At 43.5% G+C, this 18,111-nt stretch overlaps 1 protein-coding gene across 1 annotated transcript in view; it reads left to right on the forward strand.

The window, feature by feature from the left end:
• The window catches only part of GNS (glucosamine (N-acetyl)-6-sulfatase), a 60,913-nt gene extending 45,756 nt beyond the window's left edge, over nucleotides 1-15,157 (forward strand). The window contains exons 11-14 of the mRNA XM_045789663.2: nucleotides 7,175-7,282; nucleotides 8,212-8,322; nucleotides 9,872-10,032; nucleotides 12,510-15,157. Of these exons, the coding sequence (XP_045645619.1) occupies nucleotides 7,175-7,282; nucleotides 8,212-8,322; nucleotides 9,872-10,032; nucleotides 12,510-12,588 (459 nt within the window). The 3' untranslated portion in view covers nucleotides 12,589-15,157. The remainder of the gene's footprint in view (nucleotides 1-7,174; nucleotides 7,283-8,211; nucleotides 8,323-9,871; nucleotides 10,033-12,509) is intronic.
• The last annotated feature ends 2,954 nt before the right edge of the window (nucleotides 15,158-18,111 follow it).

Genomic DNA, 18,111 nt, shown 5'->3' on the forward strand with positions numbered 1-18,111 from the left:
GAAGTGCCCCAGTTGATTACAAATGAGGTAATGGACCCCGGGCCAGCTATTTGATGATGGACTTTCTAGGAGGGTATGATGTGGGAGACCCGATAAGACCATTAAGGTGGCTGTTCTTTATGATTTTGGTCCAAGTCCTCTCAAAGTGTTTAGTTATGGTCACAGGTTCACTCAAGCCAGTGGCCTCTCATCCTATATTCTGCCTTTTCATTAACCCACTCATTTCAGGAAATAATCCATTTACAAATAGGACGGCCTGAGCAGGTTGTATGGAATCAGGAGAGCCATAGGAAGAACACTGCCAAACAGGCTTTAGATTCTGCCATAGATTCCTCTTTTATTTTCATGTTTGAGTAACAGACCAATTAGTGCAGGCAGGGAAGACTGTAGGAATGGCTTTTAATTGTTTTTTTTTTTTTTTTAATGTATTGCTTAGTTCCGTTTACTGGTATTTTGTTGAAAGTTTTTGCATTTATGTTCATTAAGGATATTGGCCTATAGTGTGTGTGTGTGTGTGTGTGTGTGTGTGTGTGTGTGTGTGTGTGTGTGTGTGTGGTATCTTTGTCTGGTTTTGGTATCCAGGTAATGTAGCGTTATAGAATGAGAAATTCAGAAGCATTCCTTCCTCTTTGGTTTTTGGAATGGTTTGAGGAGGATACATATTAACTCTTCTTTAAATATTTGGTAGAATTCACCTGTGAAGCCATCTGGTCTCACACTTTTGTTCGGTGGGAGTTTTTTGATTACTGATTCAGTTTCCTTACTAGTAATTGGTCTGTTTAGATTTCCTGCTTCTTGATTCAGTCTTGGAAAATTGTGTGTTCCTAGGAATTCATCCATTTCTTCTAGGTTGTCCCTTTTGGTGTAACTTCTCTTTCACTTCTGATTTTATTTATTTGGACCGTCTATATTTTTTTCTTGAGTCTAAACATTTACCAATTTTGTTTATCTTTTCAAAGAACCAGCTTTTAGTTTCTCTGATCTTTTCTATTGTTTTTTTAGTCTCAGTTTCATTCATTTGTGCTCTGATCTTTATTATTTCCTTTATTCTACTAATTTTGGGCTTTGTTCGTGTTTTAGTTTCTTAGGGTGTAAGGTTAGATTGAGATTTTTCTTGTTGCTTGAGATGAGCCTTATCACTATAAACTTTTCTTTCTTTTTAAAAAAAATTATTTGAGAGCAAGCGAGCATTGGGGGAGAGAAGGCAGCAGCAGGTAGAGGGAGGAGCAGACTCCCCGCTGAGCAGGGAGCCCAATGCGGGCCTCGATCCCAGAACCCTGGGATCATGACCTGAGCCGAAGGCAGCCGCTTAACCGACTGAGCCACCCAGGCGCCCTAAACTTCTCTCTCAAAATTGTATTTGTGGTGTCTTCTACGTCTTGAACTATTGTGCTTCATTTCCATTTGTCTCAAGGTATTTTTTTCCTCTTATTTCTTTGTTGACCCATTGGTTGTTTCGTAGGATATTGCTCTTAGCCTGCACATGTGTTCTTCCAGTTTTTATCTTTTTTGTTGTTGTTGAAAGTATTATTGACATATAATAATTTATTACATTTAGTTCCCATCATAGTGATTTGACATATGTATACACACACTATGAAATGCTTACCGTGGTAAGTGTAGTTTCTGTCACCATTCATGACATTATTGACTATATTCCCTATACTGAATTTTTCATAACTGAAAGTTTGTAACTCTATCTCCTTCACCAACTACACCTACCCCACCCCATTCCCCTCTGGCAACCACCAGTTTTCTGTATGTATGGATCTGATTCTGGATTTTTGTTTGCTTGTTTTTCTTTTTAAATTCCACATGTAAGTGAAAGCATACAGTATTTGTCTTTCTCTTTTTAACTTATTTCACTTAGCATAATACCCCTTGGGTCCATCCATGCTGTCATAAATGGCAAGATCTCGTTCTTTTTTATGGCTGGGTAGTACTCCATTGTATATGTACACATTTTCTTTATCCATTCATCTGTCGTTGAACACTAAGGTTACTTCTGTATCTTGGCTGTTGTAAATAATGCTGCAGTGAACACAGGGGTGCATATATCTTTTCAATTTAATGTTTTAATTTTCTTCAGGTGAGCACCTAGAAGTGGGACTGCTGGACAGTACGGTAGTTGTCTTTAATTTTTGAGGAACCTCCATACTGTTTCCCATAGTAGCTACACTTCTTGGAGTTGATTTCTAGTTTCATACCATTGTGGTCAGGAAAGATGCTTGATACAATTTCAGTCCTCTTAAATTTATTGAAACTTGTTTTGTGGCATAACGTGATCTATACTGGAGAATGTTCTGTGTGCACTTGAAAAGAATGTATATTCTGCTTTGGGGATAGAATACTCTGTATGTATCTGTTAAGTCCATCTGGTCTAAGGCGTTGCTTAAGGCCAATGTTTATTGATGGATGGTCTATCCATTGATGTAAGTGGGGTGTTAAAATCCATTACTATTACTGTATTACTGTCCATTTATATATTTATGTCTGTTAATAGTGGCTTTATGTATTTAGATGCCTTTATGTTGGTGTACAGACATTTTAAGTATTATGTGATCTTGTTGGATTGATCCCTTTATTACTATGTAGTTCCTTTCTTGGTCTCTTGTTACAGCCTTTGTTTTTTAAAGTCTTCTAAGTATTACTAACCCAACCTTTAGTTTTCATTTCCATGGAACATCTTTTTTCCATCCCTTTGCTTTCAGTCTGTGTGTGTTCTTTAGATTCGAAGTAAGTCTCTTGTAGGCAGCATATATATGGTCTTGTTTTTATCCGTTCAGCCATCCTGACATACATACCTTTTGGTTGGAGCATTCAGTCCATTTACGTTTAAAGTACATATTGATGGATATGTATTTACATTTTGGTGTGTCTGGTTGTTTTTGTAATTCTTTGTTCTTTTCTTGCTGTCTGCCCTTGTGATTTGGTGACATTCTTTAGTGTTTGTGTTCCTTTCTCTATTTTTTGTGTATCTGTTACAGGTATTTGGTTTGTGGTTACCATATAACATCCTACGTATATAGCAGTCTGTTGTAAGTTGATGGTTACTTAGGTTCAAGTACATTCTAAAAGCACTACATTTTAACCCGCCCCATTTTTTATATTTTTGATGTCATGTTTTACATCTTATTTTTTGTTATCTCTTGACTGCTTATTGTAGATTTAATGACTTTACTACTTTTGATTTTTAACCTTTACACTAGATATATAGTAGGTGGTTGATTCACTATCTTTACTATGTTTACCAGTGAGCTTTTTTTTCTTGACACTTATTTTGGATGTCTATTTCCTTTGCCAGGTTAGTTAAGTTTTCAGCTTTTATTTCTTCAAGTAGATTTTCTGTCCCTTTCTCTGTCTTCCTCATGGACCCCTATTATGAATGTTACTGTGCTCGATGTTGTCCCATGGATTCCCCTACCCTGTCTTCCAAATCACTGATGCATCTTCTGCAACATCTAATCTGCTGTTGATTTTCTCTAGTGTATTTTTCATTTCGTTTACTGTGTCTTCAGCTCTGATTGTTTGATTATATTTTCTAAGTTCTCACTGTTCATCCAGTTTTCTAATTTGGTGAGCATCTTTATGACCATTACTTTGAACTCTTTATCTGGTATATTGTTAATCTCCATTTTGTTTAGTTCTTTTTCTAAGGTTTTTGTCTTGTTCTTTTCTTTGGAACATATTTTGTCTCATTTTGCCTCTCAGTTTGAATATATTTGTTTCTGCATATTAAGTGGATTAGTTACATCTCCCGGTCTTGAAGAAGTGGCTTTAAGCCAAAGGTACCCTAGGGGACCCAGTAGTGCAAACTCCCCCAGTCACCCAAGCCATGCGTCCCAGGGATGTCCCGTGTGCGGGCTGTGTGCACCCTCCTGTCATGGCTGCGTTGCAGTTGGTGTGGACTTCCTGGTGTTCAGGGCAGTTCTCGGGCGCAGGTGGCTGCAGCAGCTGTGGGCAGAGCAGCCTTCCGGTGCTGCTGGCTGCAAAGTCCAGCTGCAGCTGTTGCAGGCACTCTCATGTGCGGAGCCTGCCCCCCACCCCAGGGCAGGGGCACTCGTGGGGGGAGGGGCGCCAGTGCCAGACAAGGCCTCCCACTGGGTGTGGCACAGCAAGAAGTCACTTGGGATAGGTTCTGGTGCTGGCTGAGGCTGCCTGCCAGGGTGGCAGTGTCAATTATGTTTCTTAAATGAGCAATCTTGTCTACTTGTCCCCATAAGGCCCATTTTAACTCTGGGCTGTTCTTAGTAAGATTGTGCCATTTTTGTAGATACTTGTAACTTCAGAAACCATAGTTTTTAGGTACAAATATGCAGGTGTGCCAGAAGGTGATGCACTTGACTTTTTAGAGTTTCAGTTTTTAATTAGCTAAGACTTTGGATTTCTCAGAGCCAATCTAAATACCTAAAAGGGATGTGCCAGTGGATTGGGGGTTGGTGTTTTACAGTGTACCCTGTTGCATAGAAATTTTCTTGAAGTTGGTGGGTGACCAATTTGTCCTATCACAGGGATCTTCTTGGGATGACGAGCACTGTAAAATACTCATGTCCACCAATTTTTGTGGCTTTTTGGCTTCCAAGATCCTCATTAGCAATAGCTCTTATCTACATAAAAGATGACAAATACATACCTTAACATACCAGCAGTAGCCAAGAGAGGTTTACTGGGGACTAGCCAAGAGAAGGCCGTGTGCATCACCAGCAATTCCCCAGCGTGGACTAAACCAGCAAATTCCAGCAAACAGGGACTTGGACTGGAAAGAGGTTCCACATAACTGGAGAACTGCAGACTGAACCAAGGGCTGGGGAATTGGGTTCTGAATGGAACATTCTGCCAGCTCAAAGTGACCAGCTAAGCCCTGGACTAGAAAGCCACTTAGACTAGGATCACAACTTAGAACGCAGAGCCCTCAGAAATGGTGAAAGGACCGTGAACTCAAAACTGGGCTTGCAGGGGCGCCTGGCTGGCTTGGTTGGTTGAGCATCTGATTCTTGATCTCAGCTCAGGTGTTGATCTCAGGGTCATGAGTTCAAGCTTCGAATTAAGCTCCATGCTAGGCATGGAGCCTACTTTTAACAACAAAAAAAAAAGTTTTGCAAGTATCATGCCAGTGGTTCTCCTTGTCCCAGAATGCTGTCAGAAGTTTCAGCTCCTGGCACTGCCACCTGATCTGTTAAAAATTTATTCAGTGATTCATGAATCAGGCAGCAACTCATCTATGGATAGAAGGTAACCTCTGCAGAGCTGTAGAAAAGGAAAAGTTTTTTAAGGTGGAAAGGGGGTGGATAATGGAAATTATGAGCAAAGAATGCATTGTTTCAGGTAAGGTCACCCTCCTGAGGGGAATGGAAGGGCCTATGGGGCAGATTACCTCACTAGGGCTAACCAGGGAATTCCAAGTTGACTGGTGAAAGTTTCATTCCTGGAGGACTGAAACTGCAACTAGGTTAGGTTAGGTATTAAGTTTTGATTTGTTGATGTGGGGTTTAGCACAAGTGGCTCCATTTTAGGCCTGCTGTCTCCTTTTTAACACCACAAACCAGACTTTGACTAGTAAGGCTGTAGACCATTTTAAGAGCACATTCTAACCTGATCTCCCTATCTCCATCTCTCTACTCCATCTCTCGATTCTGCTACTAGGATGACTTTTCTAAAGCACAGCCTTGATTGTGTTCCTTCCCTGGTTAAAAACCTCCCACTGCGCCATATGCACCCCAATGTTCATAGCAGCAATGTCCACAATAGCTAAATCGTGGAAGGAGCCGAGATGCCCTTCAACAGATGACTGGATTAAGAAGTTGTGGTCCATATATACAATGGAATATTACTCAGCTATCAGAAAGAACGAGTTCTCAACATTTGCTACAACATGGACGGCACTGGAGGAGATAATGCTAAGTGAAATAAGTCAAGCAGAGAAAGACAACTATCATATGATTTCTCTCATCTATGGAACATAAGAACTAGGATGATCAGTAGGGGAAGAAAGGGATAAAGAAAGGGGGGGTAATCAGAAGGGGGAATGAAACATGAGAGACTATGGACTATGAGAAACAAACTGAGGACTTCAGAGGGGAGGGGGGTGGGGGAATGGGATAGACCGGTGATGGGTAGTAAGGAGGGCACGTATTGCATGGTGCACTGGGTGTTATACACAACTAATGAATCATTGAGCCTTACATCGGAAACCGGGGATGTACTGTATGGTGACTAACATAATATAATAAAAAATCATTAAAAAAAAAAAAAAAAAAAACTCCCACTGCTTCCTACCACCTGTTATTCTTTACGGAACCAAGGGGGCAGCCTCCTGTCAGCACCTTTTTCTCTCTGGTTGCCGCCCCATCTCTCCAGTCCTTGTCTAAAAGCTGGATTTGGGGAAACCTTACTACCAAGTGTTCTGCTTCCTTCCAGTGCTCATAGTGTCCTTTTGATCCAGAACTTCCTTTTGCTACTTTAGCCGCCTTCCTTTCACCATTTGTGTGCCTGTCTTAAACTCTCCCCTTTCAAATGCTGTTGCTTCTTTCCTTTCACCCCACTAATGTGCAGTGAAATAAATGAGTTCATATTTGTACGGTATCTTCATTCTAACCAAGAACTTTTGTACCTGTTATAATCGTTAGCACACCAGCCATGTTTAGTATTTAATTTTTGTCCTTGTGTGTACTGGCTATAAATTTCTTCATCAGATGGGTTAGAAGAATTTTTAAGATTTTATTTATTTTAGAGGGAGCACATGGGGGGGGGGCAGGCAGAGAGAGGAGGAGAGAAACCCAAGCAGACTCCACGCTGAACAGGGAACCCAATGCAGGGCTGAATCCCACGACCCCAAGATCAGATCTGAGTTGGGCACTTAACCAGCTGCACCACCCAAGTGCCCCTAGAAGAATTCTTACATGGAGTTTACAGTTCGCTTTCCCAACCAGCTTCACAGCAGTGGTCTTGGGAAGTAACTGTTATATGCTTAAAGCATTTGACTGGCAACTGTAAGGGCTTTGTAAATACCAAACATATTTAGAAGCCCTCCTCTGCATCGGGTTTTGCCATCTTCAGCTACCGAATGCGCAGCCCGGTTAGGTGGACTCCCGCGTCCCCTCTAGCAGAATATAACTTTGCGATCCTTAGCACAGTCTATACGCCTCACAGAAACCACTTTTGCTCTTCCTTCCAGAAAGGTGCCAGTAACCTGACTTGGCGATCAGATGTCTTGGTGGAATATCAAGGAGAAGGCCGTAATGTCACCGACCCAACCTGTCCTTTGCTGAGTCCTGGAGTGTCTGTGAGTAATAGCTGGAGTTGGCTTAGACGGTTTTACCAGTAGCACGGCAAGGCATTGTTTTAGATGTGTCAAGTATCAAAACCCTTAATCTGAGTCTCGGTCCTCTTTCACTTGATTTTGTCACTTGACTGTAGAGATTAGTAGACAAGGCAAATTTAGTAATCCTGAAAATGATATTTCTGACCTATTATCAGGATGTGCACCTTGAATTCTTCAGTTTTTGTAACAAGCATACCCTGTTCTTGTTTTCCTACCCTTCCCACTAGCAGTACCATTGTTTATGAGGGAGTTATCAGTGGCCTTCAGTAGAGACACGGGGTCACCACAGTTACATGTAACTGCCATCCTAAGTGTCATGCTCGGTGGCAGCCAGGCTGGTCACAAAGGTGGTAAGAGCAGTGTTGGTCTCACTTTGGATAATGGGAAATAGGAAAGTCAACTCCAGAGAGAAGCCTAATACCAAAGCATAAGGAATAGTTAAGAACCAACCAAAAGTTAGTAAGGAAGGCATGAAGAAATAACTTACCTGAAGCTGATTCCACAAATCTCACTTGAGCCTTTGTCTCCAACCCGTTAAGATGACATTTTCCAGTATATCTTACATGACCCCCTAGGAGATTGATTTCGTCTCCTTACCATTCCATCCCACCCATTCTCCAGGTGCTCGCTACAACAGATTCTTGGCATGAGATTAGCAGACAGTGATGGCAAGAGTCCACAAACAAAACTACCACAACGTGTTCCTTAATCAGGTTAGCCACAGTAAGGAACAAAGCCCCACATCCGTCTTTGATTCACTTCTCTGTGGAAAGTTGCCTCATTTCTGTCCAGTGGTCGGTCTGGCTTGAGCCACCTTGGTAGCCCCTCTAGGCAAGTGGTATATTTTACTACAGAACTATCCTGAGTTAACTTTCTGAACATCCCTACAGCAATGTTTCCCAGACTGCGTCTGTGAAGATGCTTACAACAACACCTACGCCTGTGTGAGGACGCTGTCGGCGCAGTGGGATTTGCAGTACTGTGAGTTTGATGACCAGGAGGTAAGAAGGCCTTCTGCCTCCCCCACCCGCTCGTGTCCTAGTGTCGGTGCTCTGTCAGCTGGGCGTGGTAGCAGAAGAGCAGTTCCAAGGATGTTCCCTAAGGAAGTTAGGGTTCTTATCTTTACTTCCACTTAGGCTTCCTTTAGTTAAGAAAATAGAGAGGCGCCTGGGCGGCTCAGTCAGTTAAGCGTCTGATTCCTGGTTTTGGCCCAGCTCGTGATCTCAGGGTCCCGAGACTGGGCCCCGTGCTCAGCACAGAGTCTTCTTGGGACTTTCTCTCTTCCTCCCCCTCTGCCCTCCCCCCACTCACGTGCTCTTACTCTTTCGCTCTCTCAAATAAATATTAAAAAAAAAAAAAATTTCCCAAAGCCATACCGTGCTTCTCTGTGCCCTTTCTGGATGGGATTTTCTCCACTCCCATCACCACGCAAATATACGTTAAACACACTGTCCGCTGGTTCAGACTGCTACCTGCCTGGTCTGTTTGATGCCCTGATAGTTTGGGGTCAGAGTAAGACACTTCCAACTTCTGTGGAGGTAAAAGGAGTCAGGACATTTGCTAGAAGGCTTACTGACAACCAGGGTGTTCAGAACTCCTGTCCCCACAACAGTGCAGTCCCGAGCCGCTCCAACAGCTCAGCAGCGGGGCCTCAAAAGCACGACCAGGAGGCTCCCTCCTCCCGCCTTGTGGCTTTTAGCCACCAGAGATCAGAATGGATTGAGGATCTCATGCCCACCATCCCTTGTGGTTTCGTACTGTTTATCAGCCTGTGCGCATCTGGCAGCCCATGTCTTGCCATATGGAGCCGATGCTCATTGTGTTTCTCAGAAATGGACTTGCTCACCGCTCATTCATGGCTCCTAAGCACTTTGGACAGCAGGCAGAAGAGCAGCGTTCAGAGTCGGTTCTCGTTCCTCCTTCCCCCGTAATGTTTACCTGTCATCTTCCTAGCCTGTCACTTGGAGAATAAAGTACAGAGTTGGGGGCAGGGGGGAATAGTGGTATTAGATCTGTCTGATGTCAGAAATAATGGAATTGTGTCCTTTCCCAATTGGTGTTGGACATCCAAAACTGCTTTTTAAAACAGGAAATTTAACATCTGTACAGCACAGGTTAGAGTACTTTCATATCTATTAATTCTAATGCAAAAATAAGCCTTCAGATGTCAACTCTCACTTCTGTAACAGTATTACCACTGAGTCTACTTTCTGAGACCTTGCTATTTAAGGGTCCTGCATCCTGTTCTCTGCCTTTATTATAAAAAGTAATTAATCTCTCCTCCTGTCTCTGCCTAAAGGCATAGGGTGTGCTGGAGGCCCCTTTCCAGCACGTGGGCCACGGACCTGAAGCCCTTTAACCCCGAGAACAGATGCTCCGTGGTCTCATGTTTACCCTTGGGCTCTCTGAAGATGTTGAGACCAGATAATGTTCTCCTGGGCACTGTGCTTATCCTACCTCTTCCCTTCCCATTTAGAAATCATTCACACGAGGAGTACTTCAAATATTAATGCTTGCTCTTTTCTTTCCCCCATCTTTGCATTCTTGTAGGTATTTGTAGAAGTCTATAACCTGACTGCAGACCCAGACCAAATCACGAACATTGCTAAAAGTATAGACCCAGAGCTTTTAGGAAAAATGAACTACCGGCTAATGATGTTACAGTCCTGTTCTGGACCAACCTGTCGCACTCCAGGGGTGTTTGACCCTGGGTAAGTTTCCATTGTCTTCGATGGCTTTGTCAAGTTGTCTGTAGCAATCATGCCATTCTTGAAGGCAGAGGCAGCCTGAGGGGTCCTTTTGGCTTTGAGCTAAGCCGTGTTCCTCATTGTTCTGCTTTATAGTAGGAATACTGTGTCTTCGTGCATTCACCTGGTGTGCTGAGAAAATAAGCTCTTTGAAACTTTTGCTCTCCAGTGCCAGTCGCTGCTTAGCTGGAGGCCTAGCCCTGCTCCCCACCACGTGGGACTCTTCTTCCTCCCCTTCCTTGCGTGATTCGGTCATGGTACCAACTTGACTGTACTGGTGACAGGTGGGGTTTCTATCAAGTAGGCCGACCAAGTGCTGCCCTGTCCGCGAGCACTTCCGAGAGGATATGCCGTCATTTCATTTCTCAGAAACCCCAGAGAAACTTGAGTGCTTGCCAGTACATTTAATATGCTAAACACGCAAAATGAGAGATACTGAAATACGTGAAACCAGCGTAGCATATGAGGGCAGAAGAGAGCATCACCTGCTAAGCCAGCTCTGTTCCTCCCCTCGTTCCTCCGAAATAGTAGCTTTCCACCAGTGACACTGGGTCTCAGCACACCGTGAATCTGAGCTGCCTGTGGTAAGAAACTTGTCATTTTATGCTTGAAGATTATGAAACCTCAGTTGAATTTTCACCAGGGAAGGATTATTTTAGTTCTCATTTTTATTATAAGAAAGAGGGGAGATTGATGTCCTAAGCTGATAGAAAGTAGTAACAAGTAGTAACTCAGTTATTTAGCTGTCTTTGTGTGAAGTATCTTCAGTACACATTAGTATTTTATGTGAATGAGCGGAGAAACTAGATTATAGGCTGTTTGTTAAAGAAACGTCGGGGCACCTGGGTGGCTCAGTCGGTTAGGCATCCGACTCTTGGTTTTGGCGCCCATGTCAGGCTCTGAATTCAGCTCAGAGTCTGCTTAAGATTCTTTTCCCCCTCTGCTCCTCCCCCTGCTCTCGCTCTCTCTCTCTCTCTCAAATAAAACCTTAAAAATACTTTTGCTTCTAAATGCTATATATAGAGCCAGAGAGACGTGGAGGCCAGCAAACTAAAACTAGGTAACAATATAAAAAGACAACATTTATCATAACTTTATATCACTTCAGCCCTTTATATGGGTAACCCTGTTAACGCAATCACCGGTCAGGCATTCTGACTGCCCAGCTTGGAGCTTCCCTCCAGGTTAGTGAAATGCACCCTCACCTCTGCCAGTTCCTTGAAGTAGGGAATTCGGTCTGTAAGGGGCACAAGACTTCTAGTTGATACATGAGGACGTTGAGGTTTCCAGCAGCTACGTTGCTCGCAGTGTTTTATCAGATAAAATTAGGTCCTACAGCAGCCTCGGAGGGCTCTTAGATCTTCAGTCCATCCGGCCTGAAGTGTTAGGACTTACCCATGGAACTTCCAGGCAGCTGCCAGAGCCCTGAGGTACAGCTGCCCAGGGGTCACCATGAGAACTGACACTGCAAGGCCTCCTGACTCCCAGGCGAGCTCGCTTTGTTGTAACTAGAATTTACTTGCCTTGCTCACGTTCTAAGGAGTTTGTAACCGAGACTGCAGCTGCTGGCATTACTCATGTTAGCCTCAGCTATTGAAACCACCTGATTTCTTTTTAAATTCCTTAGCAGTAGCTTGTTCTTTCCCAAACACTTAGGCCTATAGAATCCTCTGAAAATGGGGGTCAGCAGATTAGATCCTACAGGCCCAATCCAGCCACCACCCTTTGAAAATAGCCACATTCTTTTACATACAGCAACAAAGTTGAGTTGTTGGGACCGAGTGTATGGCCCACCCTTGTTCTAAAATAATGCTGAATAGTTTATCCCAAAACATTGCAGGATAAAAGTAAAGTGCAATGTTAGGTCTAGCCTACACATGTAAAATGTCTTTCCAGCCAATCTGCCTTCTTTAACTTTACCACCGAAGGAAAAGAGTAAAAGCTGAATGGTAACTTGACTCTTGGCCAAGTTGAATTACAGTCACTGTTTATTGGTAGCCAGAGAGGTTAATGACTCACCTGAGTTCATAATGAGCCAGATGGAAACTTGTGTCTGAGGTGCACACCGGTGCTCTTACCTGTCATTCTGTCTGTGAAAGAAAGGGCTTTGAAGCTGCTGGTAGGGCTCCAGCAACGGCTAGACTCTGCCATTAGGCCACTTTAAAACTTCAAGATGCCTCCACACCCCCCGGGGGGGGGGGAAGGAAAGAAAAACCTCAAATCTTGCCTCCTCCTAATGCCTCTCAAGATTAACTTTGTTTTTCTCCTCTTTGCTTTTTACTACATTGTTTCATACTACAGACTTTGCCACTAGATTCCTTTCTGGTGATTTAACTGTTCTTCTATCTTCCTTCCTGCCATCCTTTCCACTGAACATTCTGAAGGAAGTACTCAGTGGCTAACTCGAGTTAACGTGACATCCTTTTCTTTCCGCTCCACAGTTACAGGTTTGATCCTCGCCTCATGTTCAGCAATCATGGCAGTGTCAGGACTCGAAGGTTTTCAAAACATCCGCTGTAGCGACGTCTGCGGCTGGGTGCCTGCACGCCTGTCCGGTGGCGTGACGTAGTCGGTATCTGTAGCTCGTCCTCACGACCACGCCTGGAACAGTTTCTGGACTGGCTCTAAGTCCTGTCTGAAAAAGCCACCCGATCAGCTGACTTCCTTGTGCAATGTGTTAAACTGTGAATTCTGCCCTTACGTCAGGAATGGCTGGCCCTGGTCCCTTCCTTCAGCTAATAACGATGCTCCTGAGGTCTCTGTCCTCACCAAACCCTTTCCTGGGGTTACAGTTCTTGATTATTCCCCATGTGGTCAGAGTCTGAATTTGTAAATCCATTCAGATAAATGGCAATACTTGGGGGGCGGGGGGATATTTTACAGCTCGACCACTTCACTATCGAAAATACCAACATCACGTGGCTTGAATAACCATCAGAGCAAGAACAAGTACCACCATTTTCAGATTAGTAGAAATATATTGTTTCTAATATCCATCACAATGTGATAAGGTCACAAATTCAAAATCTGTCTCTCAGCCAAGCACTGGTTTTTTGTTGTTAGGTGTTTGTTGTTTCCTTTCTCTTGCATTCTGGGCTGGTGCTACACTGAACTAGAGCAGTAAGTTTGTGGTAAAGGCTAATTCCGGGTAGTTACAAAAGGTGCCAGCCATCTCCTTCCTGGAGGCTGCTAACCACGTGCTAACCACAAGGGGGGCCTCTCTTGATGCCCACCCCTTGGAGATCTGAAAAACAAAGTGGCTTAGGTATCTCAGCAGGGAGAGAACTTCCAGGGGTTGGCGAAGGTTGCACTTTCTGAGGGCCTTCTGTAGACCGCGCTTTCGGGTTGCCAGGTTGAAGGGCTGCAGCTGGGATGGAGTAAGTGCCTGGGTAGCAGGGAGCCCGGCATTCTGTTGACACTCTGTTCAGCTGGTGTGGTTGATGCCGAGTTCCAGCTGCTCTGCCCTACTTTCTTCCCTTTTAGAGAAGTTCTTTCTGAGTGTTTGGAGTCTTGGATAATCTGGGCCTCATTCACTAATTCCCTGTCAAAGCCAGACCTTGCCGAGGTTTCCTCACTGTTTGGAGCACCTACGTTTGTAGGTTTCTGGGCTCAAAGACCAATCCCGTTTCTATTGTTTTCTTCACAAGAAAGCTAATCTGTGGTGGGACGGCAGGGGGAGGAGGAAGAGCTGTGGTATAACCTGTTCAACTCAGGCAATAGTGATTTTAGCTTTATTTAAGGTCTTAGGTTGAGCTTTAAGCACTTTGTAAGACATGGCTGTCAGCAGCTTCTCTGTCAGAACTCCGGATCCGGAGCCATGTTGGGTTAATAGCCATCGGGTTTGTCCTTTACCTCACGCAATCCCTGTAACTGTGGTGGTATTTAGAGGAGAAATCGGCAAATGAACACCTCTGCTGTGAATGTTTTAGGGAAAGAAATTCTAAATATTTTGTAATTAAAAGCAACTACAATGTTAAATATGGGTATCAGCTTTATTCTGCACTTCCGATTCTTAACATTAATCAGTCAACTTCCGCCTTACTGAAAGTTGACCACAGTTATTCCCGAATAAAAAGAAACCAACTCTTACCAGGTCTTATATTGTCATGTCCTATTATTCAGTTTTATGATGCTGGTTCCTGAGAGCAGGTAAAGTCATAAGAGTGACACAAGTCAGCTGCCCATAGTAACCCTGCCACACTGCTCTTAACACTCAGCGGACTTCTGTTCACGTGGTGGGGATGGGATGCCCGCTCTGTGTACCTCACCTGTATTTGGTACATTTCCTCCTAACTTGGGAATGGCCTATAGTTTAACTTTCTCTTAGACTGGCTTCATTCTGGATCTGTGCTAAAATCATCTTTCATAAAGAGGCCTCAGTTCATAACCCAGCAGACGACAAAACGCACTGAACTTCTCAGAACGTATGTACAAGGAACACACTGCAGGACGCTTGGCTTGTTTCTCTAGTAATTGCATGAGTTTGGATTCTTACTATTTTCTTTTAAGAAGGCCAGGTCTGGACTGGTTCGTGCCCTTCAGGGGAGAAAACTATATAACCATTAGGAGTGACCCAAGGAATGAACAGAGATTTTTGCCTTCTAAGATTTCCTATTAAAAGCTCTCCCTCAAATAACCAGTGGGGAACCCCTTTTGAACATCTTTTAATTTGACCAACGGTACCATTGCAAAATACGTTTTAATTCACAATACTAAAATATTGGTACAAAATAGTGACAGTAGCCATGGACATTATACCTTGATCTGTGAGAAACGTTCTTAAATTTATTTTTGGTGTCTGAGGATTAGTGCGTTAACAAAAGAAGATGGATTGTTCCAGGTCCTTATTAAGAGAAAGCAAAGGGTATTTCAACTTATCTGCCAATGAATTAGATGGGAATATTTGGGTTCTTTGACCACCACTTAGGTCCCACTGAGTTCTGTGAATTCCTGTGTTTGTGTCATCTGTTCCTAGAAGTCATTCTGCCCTGGCTTTGTGTCATCTCAGTCACCTGACTTAGAAAGTGCCCTTCGAAAGACCCTGTTCACTGCTGCACTTTTCAACAAATTAAAATTTATTTCTGTTCTAGTGGGAATGTGTCTTTTGTTTTAGTCCACAAGTAGTAATTTTGACAAGATGCTTTCTTTTCCCCCATGCTGGTTCATCCTTTCATCACTCACCTAGGGGGTGCTGTAGTCTCTATCTGGAAAGCTCTTCTGTACGTGCTTCTTGCTGACCGATATCCTTGAATGAGCACCATGGAGAAAAATGATAAGTCTTTATGCATTTACAGCTTTGCAGGAAAGAGTCTTATCCTGGCAGACTTCAAATTAGATAAAAATTAGATAAAACTAATTTCCAAGGTGCTTTCCCTTGTGTCCACTCATGTGATGCGCTGTCCTAAATGAGGGAGGACCTTTGACAGGGGTTGACAAGGGATGTCTCGGTCACGACGACTTACCTCTGCTGTTGGAACACGGTCAATGCTTAGTATGAGTGGTTATGTTTGGTAAATTTTATATACCAGAACAGGCCAGGATTTGCCAATCCCTGACCTAGGAGTTTGCCTCATATCTTACAAATCATGAAAACCAGGTAGAAAAACAATATGTTAGAGGACACCTGTAAAGTTTCCAGATCACTATAAAAAAAAAAATTTTTTTTTTGAAGGACACCTGGCTGGCTCAGTGGGTAAAGCATGTGACTCTTGATCTTGGGGTCATGAGTTCAAGCCCCACATTGGGTAGAGAGATTTTTTTTTTTAAGATTTTAAGTGAAGTGTCCAAACAGAAGTGTATTTCTATATACTTTCTGAACGCTTAGGTAAATTCCAAAAAGTAACTTCAGTGTATCACAAGGTGAATCCAATGAAAAAGAACATTTATTTGTATAGACAAAGCTAAGTACAGACTCTACCAGATCGATTTTTTTTAATTTTTCATTTAAGTAATCTCTCCACCCAACATGGGACTCAAAACACAACCCCAAGATCGAGAGCTGCATGCTCTACCCTGAGCCAGCCAGGCAGGTGTTCTAGCCATTTCTCTACCTGATCCCACCTGTCCCCGCGGAGACTATGCTGTCCTGTAGAAGCAGACCCCCTACAGAACTCCGTGTCTCGCGGTCTTTCTCTACCAGCAGGGGGGCTTGAAAGGCTGGTCATGTGCATACCCTGGTCTGTTGTGGGATGAGCAGACAACAGGAGAGCCCAAAGTCCCCAAGCTGAAGGCGCTGAGCTGAGACCTACATGGATGGCCTAGGAATTCCCACAGAAGACAAGATTTAGATGTGGGACATGGGAGCCTGCTCCTAGACTGGCACAGACTAGATAACTATTCTAATACTGCGTCTTTCAGAGGAACCTTCCATGACCACCTTCTGCCCAGGAGAACGGAGATCCATACATACTCTCTCAACCTGGGGCACCTGGGTGGCTTGGTCGGTTAAGCATCCAACTCTTGATTTCAGCTCAGGTTATGGTCTCAGGGTCGTAAGATCGAGCCCCACATTGGGCTCCACACTATACAGGGAGTCTGCTTGAGATTCCTTCCCTCTCATCTGCCCCCTCACCTGTTCATGTATGCACACACTCTCCCCCCCAAAAAATATATCTTAAAAAAATATATTCTCTTAAGCTGCAGTTCTGACTGATGCTGATAGAATCAAGAGATTCAAAGGATGCTTGTAATTAGTATTTACAGTGATAGAACACCATTGCAGAATAGGTTTTCTCCTTCAGCTGAATTTATTCAAGCTCACAAAGCTAGAAAATAAGGATTTCAAAGAACATCTGGCTTCAAAGCCATCTTTCTGTTGAACTCTGCTTTCTCTAAGAACGATTTTCCCTACTCCATTATATATTTGAGTGCCTACTCTGCCTGGCAGTGAGCTTGGTTATGAAATGGAATTACTCTGTTCCTGACATCTAGGACAGTATATAGATTGAAAAGAGAGGGGCGCCTGGGTGGCACAGCGGTTGGGCGTCTGCCTTCGGCTCAGGGCGTGATCCCGGCGTTATGGGATCGAGCCCCACATCAGGCTCCTCTGCTGGGAGCCTGCTTCTTCCTCTCCCACTCCCCCTGCTTGTGTTCCCTCTCGCTGGCTGTCTCTATCTCTGTCGAATAAATAAATAAAATCTTGAGAAAAAAAAAAAGTTGTCAACATAGGTTGGTGGAAATAGAAGTTACATGTAGGCCTCATAGTAACCACCACACAAAAACCAGTAGTAGACACACATACCACTACAGAAAAGTCACCAACTACAAAGGAAGAAAGCAAGAAACAGGAGCTATGAAACAGCCGAAAATAATTAACAAATGGCTGTAAAAATAATGAATAAAAAATTTTTTAAATGGCAGTAAGTACATACCTATCAATAATTACTTTAAATGTAAATGAACTGGGGTGCCTGGGTGGCTCAGTGGTTGAGTGTCCAACTCTTGATCTCAGCATCGTAAGTTCAACCCCCGTGTTGAACCCCCATACCCAGCATGGAGCCTACTTGAAAAAAAAAAAGGTAAAAGAACTAAAATTCTCCAATCACAAAAAACACAAGACCCATGCGGCCTCCAAGGGACTCACTCGAGCTGTGAGGATACACACAACTAACGTGAATGGATGAAAAGTTTCAGTATTCCATGGAAAGGGGCCAAAAGAAAGCAGGGGCAGCTATACATGTATCAGACAAAATGGACTTTGAAACAAAGGCTAATAAAGCCGGGCATTACATAAAGGTAAAGGGGTCAGTCCAGCAAGAGGATATGTTTATAAACATTTCCGTAACATTAATGCACCCAACGTAGGAGCACCCACATATAGAAAGCAAGTATTAATGGACTGCAAAAAAAAAAAGGAACTTGTCCCTAATACCTGGATTTACAGGAAAACTAGTTTCAGACCAAGACGGTAAGAAGGGGAGGTGCCCCTACCATGCAAGTGGTTTCTAACCCCACTCCGCAGCATGGCTGTTGGGAAAGAAGAACAGCCCCTCTCTACAACCCATGTGTTTCCAGAACAGCTGTTGTAAGCCGGCAGCCAAGCTG

This window comes from Ursus americanus, chromosome 17, assembly GCF_024610735.1.
Source record: "Ursus americanus isolate L20-20 chromosome 17, mUrsAme1.1.p, whole genome shotgun sequence".
In the NCBI taxonomy this organism is placed as follows: domain Eukaryota; kingdom Metazoa; phylum Chordata; class Mammalia; order Carnivora; family Ursidae; genus Ursus; species Ursus americanus.